Raw genomic sequence first — 14,096 nt, 5'->3', positions numbered from 1 at the left:
GTAATTTTACTTTTATTTGGATTTTCGTCATTTGTTTGCCAACAATGAGATGTACACCGTTTTCTGTGTAATTAAAATTACGTCAACATAAAAACGGGTAACGCCAGTAGGTTTGTTTCACAGAATAGCAGTACACGAATCGGTAGGCCTTTGTAAGGTTGAATCGATTCGAAAGAGTAATCTTGTGTTGACTCGCGCAGTAAAATGTCTCGTAAGCAATAGGGAGAGTGATAGAATTCACCACGAGACGGATATTTACATTTGGTAGTTGTTGAATTAGATCAAATCCTCCCTCTCGTTTTTTCATTGCTTTTCATTCCCGAGTCCCAAGTTCAATTCCCGAGTGTGTTGATTTAATTTTTGTATCATCAAGAATCGGAAAAAGTTTCCGCATGTCACATCGAATACTTATACGATTTTCACGATTCCCGGCATTTCTTTCAGTCCGATTTTCCGATTTTTTCTGCCAGCTTCGGAGTCGAAACATTTCCGTTGTAAATCCCGCGTCGCCTTCTCCGAATCTTTCATATGCCGCTGACGTGCGGAAATTCGTAGCTAGAAGATAATTTCATTTGACAGTGATTACAAACCTGAACATTCAGATGTTCTATCCAGTTGTTCCATTGAACGCAAATTACCGAAGATGGCCGTACGAACGATATGTTACCGCCATCAGTTCCCTGCGTGAATCGTTAGCGAATCATGTTTAATAAGTCACGACGTGAGGACACACGTTTTAAGCTCTACGTCATATTTGTCATTCGCTCAAATAGAAATTCAAACGTAAAATGCAACAGCAAAATAATATACGCTGCTGCGCATGTTTAATGAAAGAGTGTAGAATTGGTAAGTACGAGTAATTATTGTCTTTTGTACTGGGTGAAGCGTGTTAGATACAGGTGGTACGAAGGCTACTGACCGAAGAACGCGGGTCCTCTTCGTGATTAAGCCTCTGGGTATCCTCAGCGTTGTGCAGACTTTGATTTTCCGCATATCAGTTCTTCCTAGAAAATCATTGAGAGGAACTGACCCCCCCCCCTTTCCCTGATGTGTGAATTGCACACCCTACTTAGGGTTTGCATAGGGTTTAGTATTAGGTGAGCTCTATACTCACCAAACCGTGATTCGGGTTGATAACTGTGAAGCAGTAGCCAAATACGGTAAGTATTTGGCTACTGCTTCACTTTATTTGTTCACCTTATTGCGTTGTTGCTTTGTATTTTCTAACGAAGGTGATTGCCTGTAATTCTATAATAACCTTGAAGTCATTAACCCCATTAATTTCCGTGGACCTCAAATTCCAAGTCGTAAACGGGGAGGAGAGATGAAGTACCTAGCCTCCTCGGTCAGATCGTCTTTAATTCCGCCCTTATTGAGCTTGCTTACCGCCTTCCATCCCCAACACACACACCCACCCGTTCCTGGGGCATATCCGTGACCGACGCCTACCCGTCGGCGCCACTCGTGTGAGAAAGGTAAATACCTTAATGAGCCGAACATCTTTCCGCCCTACTACTTCATGCGAGAGGGTAAGTAGGCGGTATCTGAGCTTACCCGGCCCGCCACCGGTGGACGGGTGTCCTGCCGAAAACGACCCACCGCCACTCGTCCCCAGAATCATCCTCAACTTTTCCTACAGCCGCCCAGTTGCTGTAATACGGCGAAAATGTCTCTTTGCTCAAGAGGCGACCCTTTTGTCGGGTCTTCAGAGATAGAGAGAGAGAGGTGGAGAGGGCGTGCCACCAAAACCTTTTGTGAGCTCGCAAATTATGCGGGTGCATTTGTCATCGTGGCGTGACTAATGATATTCTTCTCTCTCCTTTTACAGGCAAGCAGCCACTCCAGTTCCGGACAAGGCTACATCGTGAGTACATTCTCATCTCAAAATTTTATTTTGTATTTTATTTTATATTTTCCTGCTCACCTGTGTATCCTTCGCTGCCTCCCCCTCCCCATTCTCCCCTCTCCTCCTAAACTCACCCCCTTCTCTCCCGTCAACTCTCACCCCATCCCATCCCATGACCACCTGCGTCACCTCGCGCCGTCGCATCTTAAAAAGAGTTACATCGCTATCATCATCATCGTCCTCATCCACTTATCCATCCTTACTCCCGCCCCCCTCCCCGTATACCCAACGCCCTCCCACCCCCGGGCCTCCCCCTCTCTCCCCCCTCGACGAGGGCTGGAGCCCTCGCTGCACAGGGTGCTCGCCTCGCGTCGTTAAATGAGGAAGCGGGTCTGAACGTATAAATCAATTGAAAAAAGGCTCGCATTAGGCAATTCTACTCCTTCAAAAGGAGCATAATTTCTTGGTAGGTGGCTTTTTTGTTTTACTGTAAGGATCAATGGATTCCGTTAAGCCGTCGGCAGTACGATGCGGAGAAAGGAACCTGCCACCTTTGTTTATTGAATCTGGAAGAGCCAACAGAAAAATTTGTAATAAACGATGAAAATACCCGTGAAACAAATAGCACTCCCTGATATATCAGTGGGTATGTCTGAGGAAAACATCAAACTCTTTTGAGAATTTCTAAGGTTCTAGCCTTCCGGGGAATACTTTGAATGGATTATGATATTAACTTTATTTATCCCTTACTATCGTGGAACTTACAATAATAATAATATGTAAAACCCCGAATTCGCACGTTCAGGTCTCACCTGTTTCCGTTGACAAAAAGAACAGTTTTGATAATCTTTTTTTTGTGGCAGGGTTATTTTCTTGTCGGGCTCTACCCGAATTTAAGTTATATATTTCTTAAATCCGAAACCAGGTAATGGTCAATCGATCATATCAACGTGTAACTTCTAGGTTTATAATCATCTAAATTTTACCATTTCCGGAATGGGAGTAATGGTTGGTAGAGGCGATGCAAATCTCTTTCCGTCCCAGACCCGAGCATTGTTGTAACAGCGACGATGGCATTTCTCTCAGGCGCGGGGAAGTTTATTTTGTCGGCGTTTGATGTCGAAAGTCACCCAAATTCGGGACTTGACCGATATTTGCTGTTGTCTAACCGAATGAGTGTAATTATTCGAGCGCAGCTAATCTGCCTGCCTTGATTTTACTACGCCGTTACCTCCGTTATCGGTGGGATTGATTCAAAACAGCGGCGGGATGGATAACGGATTGAGAGAACGAAGGAACCAGTGCCTTACCCCCTGTTTGCATTTGTTTGCTTGTATGTCGCATTAACACGCTACAATTTTTCGCAGTGTGTGATCTTTTTTCACAGTGCTGATAGTCGTGCGTATTCGAATTGATTTGAGTCATAATTTCCTTGGCCGTTCCTCTCTTCCCTTGAATCATAACGAGACACTCGTGTGATAGAGAGGTCGCTGGATGGTATTATCCCATCGACGTTTTGAAATTTCGTTAAGTGCTTGGCTCATTGAAGGCAATCTCTCGCGTCGAGCCCTGCTGTTCGTTTATTATACATTTTTTCAAAGAGGCGTGCTCGTAGTCAAGCAGATGGCTCAGTCCCGTCCTCATTCTCTCCCCACCCCCAAACGCCACCTCTCATATTTAGATGCACCATTCATCACCCTATGAGAACTCTGTTATTACAATAGCTCGTTGTCTTCTATCGCCTGTGGAGGGTTCATTGGAGGCAGGAGCCAGCCAGAGCTTTCCCCCTTTTGCTCGAGCGAGGTATAAATTTGGCTCCGTTTTATTTTCAATTTAATGAGGCAGTTTGTCTGTCCTCTCCAGTTCAATCATTCGCCACTAAAAACCCCTCACCCTCATTCCTCTCACTCTCCCTCTCTATCTCCCCGCAGTCTGCTCACCCTCCACTCCGCGCGGATATCTGTCGACACCTGCTCCGGTCGTAATTCGTGCTCGCTTACGCATTCACAGGGACTCGCATCCGTCGCCTCGACATTCTCTCCCTCTCTCTCTCTCCCATCTCCTTGCTCCACATTCCCCTCCCTTTTCCCCCTCACCCGCTGGCCCCTCTGACCCTCCTCTCTCTTCACGCATCCCACTCTCGTGTTCATTCGAATGCCCCGCGAACCTCTGCACTTCCCTCTTATGTCCCATCTCTCCGCACCCACTTACTCCGTCCCGTTTCCCGTCTGATCCTTTCCTTTCTGGGAGCAAGAGGGAGAAAGTGGGGTTTGTGAGGGCCAGGAGTCGACCCCTGTGAAGTCCGGTGCCTGGATCCGGTTTTCCTCCTCCATTCGAATCCCTCCCTCCATTACGAGGGGAAAAAAGTCGTGGATCTCCCATGAAATACTTTTCAAAATGATACTTCAGCATTGAATCTTCATATTTTAAGGCTGAGAAATGCTGTTATTGTATCGAAAATATACTGATATAATTAATACGATAATAGTAATAAGGAGCGAAAACATAGGGTCTCACAAATGAAAACAGGAGTATTCAATTCGTGGTGTTCGATCTATTTAAAGTTAGGTTTTGGGCTCTCCCTGACGGCTGTTTACTTCCGAGTGTTGCGAGAACTTCCGCTTTATTTTCCGTACATGATTCCTTTTTTCATTTCTTCGTAACTACTGGCTGCCTTCAGATTATTAGGTCGAAATTTATGGAATGAAACCGATGTTTATGACAATTCCCTCTGATATCTAGGCGAAGATCGTGCAAGAAACAGAGGTAAACATGTATATTTAAATGAAGCAGGGTGCGATGGATGGAGCTTAGGAGAATAAACAACCGGAAAGCGAGGACGACTGCATGGATTTTGGGACACTGATTTAAGAGATTCAGCATCCTAACGAGGACTAAAAGAAGGCCGAAATGTCTGGCATTTTGGATGTGAGAAACGAACATAGAATTTCAAAAGTTCAAATTAAAAAAAATAAGGTTGAAAAATTGTAATTATTAAAAAGGGTCTGCAAAATAATGGTCGTCAAAATGGAAAGACAATTTGTATCCGGAAATAACCATTCTTGACACCCAATTTAAAATGTAATTTTAGTGTTTATCTGAAGTTCTCGAGTGTTTTATTGTTTCCCCGAGCCGGCGTTGCCATTGGAGCTCACTTTGATTCCGCTCCATTCCCACTTTCTCTTCTCCCCAATTTGTATTTCGACGACGCCTCCGGTGCTGTGCCACTCCGTTAAGCCACTCGCCCCCTCCCAGCCTCCACGCATACATCCTGCCATTTTCCACCTTGCGATCGCTCACCGTCCCCCCGGGGGTTACGCGATGAAACGGCGGTTCGCTCGAATTGGTGTCCGAAGCCTGATTAAGAGGAGTGACCTACCGTTGGAGGAGGCGTGGGTGGGCCGCCGTGTACGAGGGGTATACGTGCTGCCCTTTACGTCTGCGATTAAGGGCATCGTGTTAAACAAGGGTTCCGCGGTTTATCCCATCCCGGACGGTGTCCCGAGACCTCCGTTCTTCCTCAAGTGGCCAAAATCTGAGCACGGCCGACACCGTATCGCGTGTCGCAATGCGACGCCGCGTGTGCTGTGACACTTGCGTCACCGTGCAATGCTTCTGCGGGCGCTGCGCTAGCTATGTGTCTCCGCCACGTGTCTGTTGAGATGAATGCTATTATTCTTTGATACGAGCGATTTGTGGTGAAAACAATGAGTAGGAAGAATATAAGGTTTCAGTCTGTTACTTCATCCCAATGTATACGTTATGCGAAACTGTTCCCTGTTACTGTGATTGGAATCGGTGGAAATGTGGCAAAAACAAAACTGATTTTCCAATAGAACTGGTTTAAACTTCTTTCCGAAAGTAAATATCCCTTTGAAGATGTTCGGTGAAGAGCGCCGAATGTGGATTCAGTCAAAGAGAAAGAAATTTATAGTAAATGTTATGCATAAAAGACGAAAAACCCAAGTAGCGACGTAACTAGGCACATTAACTTACATGAGACCCTTGCATTATCCCCCGTAACAATGTTTGTTATTGTGTTGTTTTCCAAGCTATATCATTATCATCGTCATTTTTCCAAGTTTTCCTTCGAAACCCTTGTTATTAATCTCTTCGGATTTCTGTAAGTTATTGTTTCAGTATCGCATTCAAATTACATTTTCAACTTGCCCCGGGATTCTGATATCTCTAAAGGATTCATTTCAATGTGACTTCCGAACCGTAGGTTTTGCAGAGCATTTGATAAAAATTTCGCGTAAATAAAGAGTTGGTGACCGCCACCCTGGCAATTTACGCCTCGTATATCTCACGCGACGCCGTTGATTTTTTTCAAAGTTACTCCTGCCCCCGAATACCGAAAAAAATTTGAATTTTAGCACATTTACGGATCGTTATCTGTGTCGATTCAAGTTTCAAGGACCAAACCTAGAGGTAAAAAATTGTTTCCGTAGTATGTTTCGTCCTGTAGTCTTCGCCGATATAAAACACACTTTTCCGTACTAGTTAGCTTAATCAAATCGGAGGCCACACTCACAAAGGAGACGGACCATAGTATACTCGAATATCGGACGCCCCTTCATAATCCAATCCCAACCGAGCCCTGATTCCTCGGGGTATTCTGGGACGCTGGAACACACCTGACCACCCGGGGACGTGTAATTGCTCTCGACGGCTAATTTGAATCGGAATTGAGTCCGAAAGCACTCCAGCCAGCCGGAGAGCTGGAAAGGATCCATTACTCCCTCACGTGGGCAAAGCGGACTTGCAGTTTTCAGTATTCGGCGTCGAATCCCGAAAAGAGTTGAAAAGGGAAAGTGCGAATTCAAAAATAAATTGCGGAAGGACCGATAACCGATCCTCTTATCGGAACACAAAACTCCTACACAAGTGGACCTTCTTAAACCTGGCGTCCTTTACGAACGCAACGCCAGGGGATGGATTGGGCACAAATAAACGTTACTCTTCGGTTTTCTTCCAACCCTAACATTCGTCAATTCCGGTTAGCCCTTAACTGTGAATTAAAATAGGTTGCAAATATAAAACATACCTTCCGGTTGTGTTGATGAGTGATTAATTCTCGTGTGGCTTCAATCATAATGACCGTCAATGCAAACGAAAAGGCAGAGTTTCATGAAATTCTGCTGCCCTTCATTCTCTTCCTACATTTCCTCGAAGATATATATATTTCAAAAATATTTTATTTATCAAAGAACATTTTTATTTTGCGTTTTAATAATAATCAATCCTATTTCGAACCAAGCGTCCTTTTTATAGGAAAATATACCAACTGATTCGGATTAATTCTCAGGCATAGTAAAACATTTCATAGCTTTTTCTATGTTTTTGTATTAAAATCCGCCTTTTAATGTAATTAAAACTTCTTAAAAAGTTAAGAAATTAAATTGTTTCATGTTTTAATGTCCATCGTCACATGCCTTGTTCACGTCAGACGGTAATTTACGGATGAAACGATGAAACATGCGCATGACGTCATATGTACAGGTATACTTTTTATACTTTTTGAATTATATGCAGAACGGCCATTCGTTGCCGCCAAAATAAAACTCCTTATCCACAGTGGCTGGAGGGCTTGCGTGATCATCCAGTGCCTTTGGTTCCGGGTCTTCATTTCGAAAATAATGCTCGATATAGTGTTTCTGTGTTCCTAAGCCGTTTATGGAGAAAGCTTTGGGGCACACTTGTCATCGTAATCTCGTACAACATCTAGGAGCACGCGACGGCATCAAAAACGGAACGGCATCCCGGGACGCAGGAATTGTTTTATTCATGGGTGACGGAAGAAAAATTCTGGAGATATGAAAACGAAGAACAAGTGAATAATTTCATCATATTTTTACTGTAAATGTTGGGCCCTAGATAGATGGATCAAATCAAGTTATTAAATCCTAGGATTGGTTTACTGCAGCCCTCCATTCTACTCTTTTTTATGTAAATTTCCTCAATCCCTGATACCTTCTGCATTTTACGTCCGTCTTAATTTGTCCTATATACATGTCTCTTGGCCTTTCTTGTGGAATCTTTCCTTCCAATTGTAATTCTATTATATTACTAATCAATACAATGTGCCTCAATGTGTGTCCAATCCATCTATTTCTTCTTTGCTGTAGAGTCCTCCATATGGTCCTATCCTCTTCTGCTCTTCTTTATACTTACCCATTCCTTACTTCTTCTGTCCATTAATCTTCATCATTCTCCTCCAGCACCATGTTTCAAAGACTTCTATTCTTCGCTGATCCACTTTTCCAATGTTCCAAGTCTCGGAACCATAGAGCGCCATTCTCCACACGAAAGTCTTGACGAATTGTTTCCTTGTTTCCAGTCTTAGGTTCTTTGAACATAGTTAATTGCCTCTTCATCATGAATACGTTCTTAGCTTGGGCTATTATTCGCTTGATGTCGGTCGAACTTCTTCCATCCCATGTTATGCTGCTGCCCGGGTAGATGAAGGATTCCACTTGCTCTAGTTTCACCCCTCTAATTGTGATATTTGCATTCAGCTTCTCTGTTCCATAGACAAGGATTTTAGTTTTCTTCTTGTTGATGTTCTTATTATATCCCCCCAGTACTTGAGTTGCTCGCAGGTCCTTTCGCGTTTCCGCCACTACTGCGATGTCGTCTGCAAACCGGAGCATGCGGATTTTTCCTCCATTTACCTTGGCTCCTTTGATACCCAATTCTTGTGTTTATTTTATTGTCTCTTCCAAGTATGAGTTGAATTTTGCTGGCGAGAGGTTGCATCCTTATCTTACTCCTTTGTTTATTTTGGATTCTATTTTTCTTCCATTTTTCGTTTGCATTGTTGTAACCTGATTCTTGTAGAGGCTATGGATAATTCTTCTATCGCTGGAGTCCAATCCAACGCCTCTAGTATCTTGAACATCTTGTTCATTCGACGTTGTCGAAGGCTTTCTCCAAGTCCATGAAAGCCACATATAATGGCTTATTTACGTGTATTATTTTTTCGGCCTGAACTCTCAAGTTGAGAATTGCCTCTCTTGCTACTCGGTATTTCCTGAATTCGAATTGGTTTTCTGAGAGCTTTTTTTCTATTCTTCCTTCTATTCTTCCATCTATTCTTTTGCTAATTATCCGAGTAAGGATTTTCGATGCTTGAGTCGCCAGGTTCAATATTCCGTGTTCTTCCCATGTATCTGTTTTCGGTTTCTTCTGTATTGCAATAATTATAATTTTCTTGAAGTCTTCTGGTATCATTCCGCTGTCGTAGCTATATTTGATTATTCCATAGAGGGCACCCTTCGCTTTGTCTCCGAGTGTCTTGATTATCTCTCCGTTTACTTTATCAACTCCTGGTGGCTTTTTGTCTCTCGGGTCTGCTACGGTTTAGTCGAATACACAGATAGATATATTAACGAAAACCTGCACTCTCAGTCTTTAGGTGCTGTGATTTGAAAAGATATTTGTAATAATTCACCGCACTTAACTTTCTCCGACCACGTAATTATTGTCTGAAAGTCTTTGTCAAGGGTATCAAAATATTCATTAAAATATCATTCCTCGAAAATGACGTTTTATATGTTGGAATTTCAATGAGGATCAATAAAGAGTGTGGAATATTACGGAGTTATATTCCGTTTAGTAATGGAACTTTTTTTACAAAGCTCTTAAATGCTTTGAAAACCTAAGTGCCAGTTACGTTTTATTTATTTATTTGCAATTTCCGCGGAGAATGAAAACGTCCGTTATTGAGATGGTACTCCAATCACGTGTGGTGGATTTACTTTTTAAATTTTTTTAAAAGGGATTCGGGGCGAGATTGTCGTTTTCCGTTAGTCTCCATCCCCAGACTTCCCACTAGGTTTTTCCTTACCTCAACAAGCTCCCACCGTACGCTGCGTCGTACATGTGTTTATGGTTTATGCACCGACGCCGTCAAAACTCATAACGTTGGAGCAAATCGCTTTACAAGTCCCGATCATCGCCCATCGCGGCTCATCGCAAACACACATCGGCCTCCCCTCCACACCCCACCCCCTCCCGCGTCCTCCCTCTCTATCCCGGGGGGGGGGATCCCGACTCGTGTGTGTGTGTCAACTTAATTCTTTTTTTAAATCCCTCTTTGTCTCTTAACCACCACGTAAATTAACTTCTCATCCCCCTCCTCTCTCTCCCTCCCTCCCTCTCGCCCCTCTCCGCACAAAAAAACGACTCTCGCCGGGTATAAAAAAAGATGGAAATCTCTCCGTACACCCTCCACAACCCCTTTCTCATAAAGCGTGCACCAGGGTTACGGTTGTAAATTAAGGCTGCCTGCACCGGAACCATGCAGAGGCAGCTGAGCCATAGGCAGATAAAATGAAAGCTTAATACGTCCTCCTTAATGGCCATGTGAAATGTGCGAGTCTTCGAGTTACACGAATGAGTACATTTTCTGTATTTTTTCGTCTCAGTGTCGTAAAACTTCGGGGCAAAGAAAATTAAAAGCGTAATCGTCGTAAATACATATCTATGCTGATGATGGCAAAGTAGAAATGCTTCAAACGCAGAATTTACGGAATGAAAAAAAAACTCCAGGAAAAAATTAATCGGATGTAAACACCAGATCACGTTGCCCCACTTCTACGTCGCCAAAATCACGGTTGATGCACGGTGTTTGAGGTGAAAGGGAATATTAAGCGGAATAGTGTTGTTCGTCGCGATGTTCCCGCGAGGCCGTGCGTGGCGCTTGAATAATAATAATAATGGGATCTAGAGGTATGCTTCAGTTAGGAGCGTGGCCAGCGATTAATTAATGATGACGTACGCTGAAGTTTGCCTGCATACAAGGGACAAAATGCACTCATCACGTTACTTGGCTATTCGTGGGAACGTGGCCAAAATCTAAAGTTGTGAAGGTACAATTCTATCAGGGATCAATTATTATCGATTTTTCGATTGATCGACTTTGTCAGAGAACGACATTTTTATTTGAAGAGCTAATAATTTTATTTTTACTGAATGTCTCAGGATTTGCGATGCCTTTGTCAGATTTCAGACGAGCTTCAGAAAACCTTATGGGTCGATCGACCCCTCGCCCCAACCCCCTCCCTTCTATTTTACATCCAATTTGTGGGACTGGCTTCAACCATGGTAGAATTGCATTTACATCGCGTTTTTGTCTTTTTGGCTGTCCATTGGAAAACTACTTCAAATCGTTTCCCTTCCATTCTCTCTCTCTCTCTCCTATGGGAAGTGGGTGTTTTATTTATTCTTTTTCGTCGAAACAATAAACAAGGGTCGCGAGCTGGACTCCCAACCCCCCCCCCCCCCCTTTCCCCTTCCCCTGACTTTGCTTGGCGATGACAAACTGCCCTTTGGCTTTCGCCCGTGGGACGGGGAAAAAGGGTAACCGGAGGGGGGGAATGGTGGGGTAAGACCCCTCGAGGGGATTTACGGATTGAGAGTGATAGGGTCGGAGGTGGAAGGGTAGGGAGGTGGGGGTGGACCAAGACCGCAGTGCATACGAAACCTCTCCGTGCTCTATTTATCAAGCTGCGTACATATGTGTTCGTGTGTGCGGGATCCATATCTCGGTGTCGGAAGTTCGAAATCGAGGAAAAAATATCCCAGGGGAAAAAAAAGAGACAAACGTCCCGCAAAAGCAAACATTAAATCTCCGCCTGATCCCCTTCTCTCTTCATCGCACCGTTCCCTATATCGCGCGAGGCGGAAGCACGGGGATAGGAAAGAATAAATAAATTAGAATTACTTATGTGGCGGCGGCCGTAAATAAAACTTTAAATCGGCTTCCCTGTCGTTTATTTTAGCACCGGTATCCCCGGGTTTTAGTGCTCTTGTGGAGCGCCCCTCCCCCCCCGGAAATACCAGTTATGTAATCTCGTGTTCCCTGAACTAAATTAAAATGTCTTCCACTTAATCGCTGTAATCGTTTTTCAGTATTCGATTTCGGCTTCGTCGAATGCCTCCCTTTTTTTACCCCGCATTCGATTTTTCTCTTTAATTCGTAATTGGTCATTTAAATGCCGCATTTGCCGTATATTTATATTAGAGTCTGCCCATTTCCATATTGTTAATTACTTTATTGGTTACTGGAAATGGAGTGCGCCAATATCACGTTAAAATCGTGATCATTGGTAAGAAAAATACAAATCGGGAACGTTGACGCCACTTTAGGTACAAAAGATAAAATTTCTGTTTATTTTTTTTAATCGACAGTAAATTAGAAAGGGCAAAAGTTGCAATTTTTTTTCATCGCAGAGTATTTATGTTTAATTACTGGAATGATTAAGCGCGGATGGTATCATTTTACGTCTTTTTAATTAGCTCCCGTATTAATTGGAATTTTCTCCTTTCCCTCCATTACACCCTAACTTCACTCTTTGCATTTATCGGAACTCGGATTTCTCTTCATCGTTCCAATTTGATTTTATCGGTACACTTCTCTTCTAATCAAATTATTCTAATGGCCTCTATCAATCTGGAAATCCTTGAAACATAAAATTATAAAGGGATTTATTTTAATCGCTGTTATCGCCCGAAATGGTACTCAACCTGAGATGTCGTTAAATGAAGGAGATGCCGGTACTTAAACCTGAATTGAAGTGGAATATTATTCCCGCATTCGTTTTCGTTGCGTCGATATTTTTCACATGTCCATTTGTCGTCAGTGAAAAGTTGGCTGTGCGTTAGTCAGTAGATGCCACGACAATTTTGGCCTGAAGTCTCCCTCGCTCGTCTGGAAATTTCGCTGCTGCAGACTTGCCTTCGGGGTTCAGTGGAAAATTATTTGACATCACTCTTCGTGTTTCTGCTTTCACCCCTCATCCCACTCCGTGTATAATGCAACCGCATGTGATCTTCCTCTTCAGCTCCTTCCCCTATTGTTTATGCGAAGTGCTTGCGTGTACATCGCATCATTTCGGGATGGTGGATAATGGATACACTAGCTTTGACTCGTGTATATCACGAATATGGAATACACGACCAAATAATTTGTTTTGAATTCAAAGAATGACACGAAGGAATTCTTCATCAGGATCCGGCACCGGTGACGCAATTGTTGGCCTAACCAAATTTAATGTCGCGGAAAATATTTTCTCTCCGTCCCGTATCCCGCATGCCTGGAATTCACACTGTGAGGATATTTCAACATATTGTTAACATGTGTTTGATGATGGGAATAATATCGAGAGTGAAATATTTTAAACTGGAATGCTGTGATTGGACCACTCTTTCGCTAATACGTTGTATGTTTTTCTTATACCCATTTTATTGGCCGGAACAAGAAAAAGGCCTGTTGGCGGACGGATGGGGGGGATTGACCCCACTGCCGCATACTTTGTCGGCGGCTTGTAGGTTATCATGTAGGCGTAGATGCGTGGGTGGGTCAAGGGATAATGGTGCTAGGCGAAAGGGCCACCCGCCACCATCCCTCTTAGCCGTTCGATCCATAATCCCTTGCGTCATCCACACACTTTACTTTTCCATCCAACATTTCCCTTTCCTCACAGCGAGCCGAGAAAAATGGATGTCTCCCCCCCACGGCGATGACTCGTCGCAACTCTCGCCCCGCCCCCCTCTCCTCACCCCCATTGTGCTTCCTATGCTCCCTTTATTCTCCTCCCCCTCATCCCTTCCGCTTCCTTGTGGAACTCTTACAATGGGATTTATGTTTCCTGCGCAGCGCCACCTCTTGACATGGAAGCGGGTGTCACTTCCTCCTCTTCGCTTCCACAGAGCCGGGGAAGAGGCCGTTAGCGGGTGCGGAAGTGTGGAGACCCAAGAGGAGAAGGGTTTGTGAGTCGGAAGGGGGGGGGGCGAGAGAACGGCTCCCGAGGAGAGGGAAGGAAAGAGGCCTTTCCTCGCTACTCTTTTTTTAGGAGTCGGGGGAAAGCAGGGGGGGACCAGGGAGGAGGGTTGGTGCCGCTCTTCGGGCTGACTTCGGGTGGGGGGTGTGTGGTTGTGAAATAGAAGGGGTTTGTAACGGAACGAGAGAAAAAGGGTTGCAGAGGTGTGGGAGGGAGGGGTTGGACACGAGGTGGGAAGATAGATGTCTTCCTCTGCGTGCCGCTTTCGGAAAAATGATCGCAATAAATGGAACTGCTTTTTCGGCAATTGAGCGTGAAAGGCTCATCCCTTCTTGCTTGCTTGCTCTCCGCTTCGGATCCGGGGTGTGTGGGGGAGGGGGCGTGTATGGGAGAGGGTTGGAGGAAGGTTTGGCTGGTTTTTCGGGGACGTTGAGCGGAGTGTGAGTGGCTGGAGCCCAGACTCC

The 14,096-nt window shown here is 44.2% G+C and overlaps 1 protein-coding gene across 1 annotated transcript in view; it reads left to right on the top strand.

Annotated features, from left to right (window-relative positions):
- LOC139692496 (putative uncharacterized protein DDB_G0291608) overlaps positions 1-13,625 on the top strand; it is a 491,283-nt gene extending 477,658 nt beyond the window's left edge. The window contains exon 4 of the mRNA XM_071590714.1: positions 13,509-13,625. Coding sequence (XP_071446815.1) covers positions 13,509-13,625 — 117 coding nt within the window. The remainder of the gene's footprint in view (positions 1-13,508) is intronic.
- The last annotated feature ends 471 nt before the right edge of the window (positions 13,626-14,096 follow it).

Source organism: Hetaerina americana, unplaced genomic scaffold (assembly GCF_022747635.1).
Source record: "Hetaerina americana unplaced genomic scaffold, ioHetAmer1.1.p SCAF_4, whole genome shotgun sequence".
Classification (NCBI taxonomy): Eukaryota; Metazoa; Arthropoda; class Insecta; order Odonata; family Calopterygidae; genus Hetaerina; species Hetaerina americana.
This window is presented reverse-complemented; position numbering and strand designations above follow the sequence as displayed.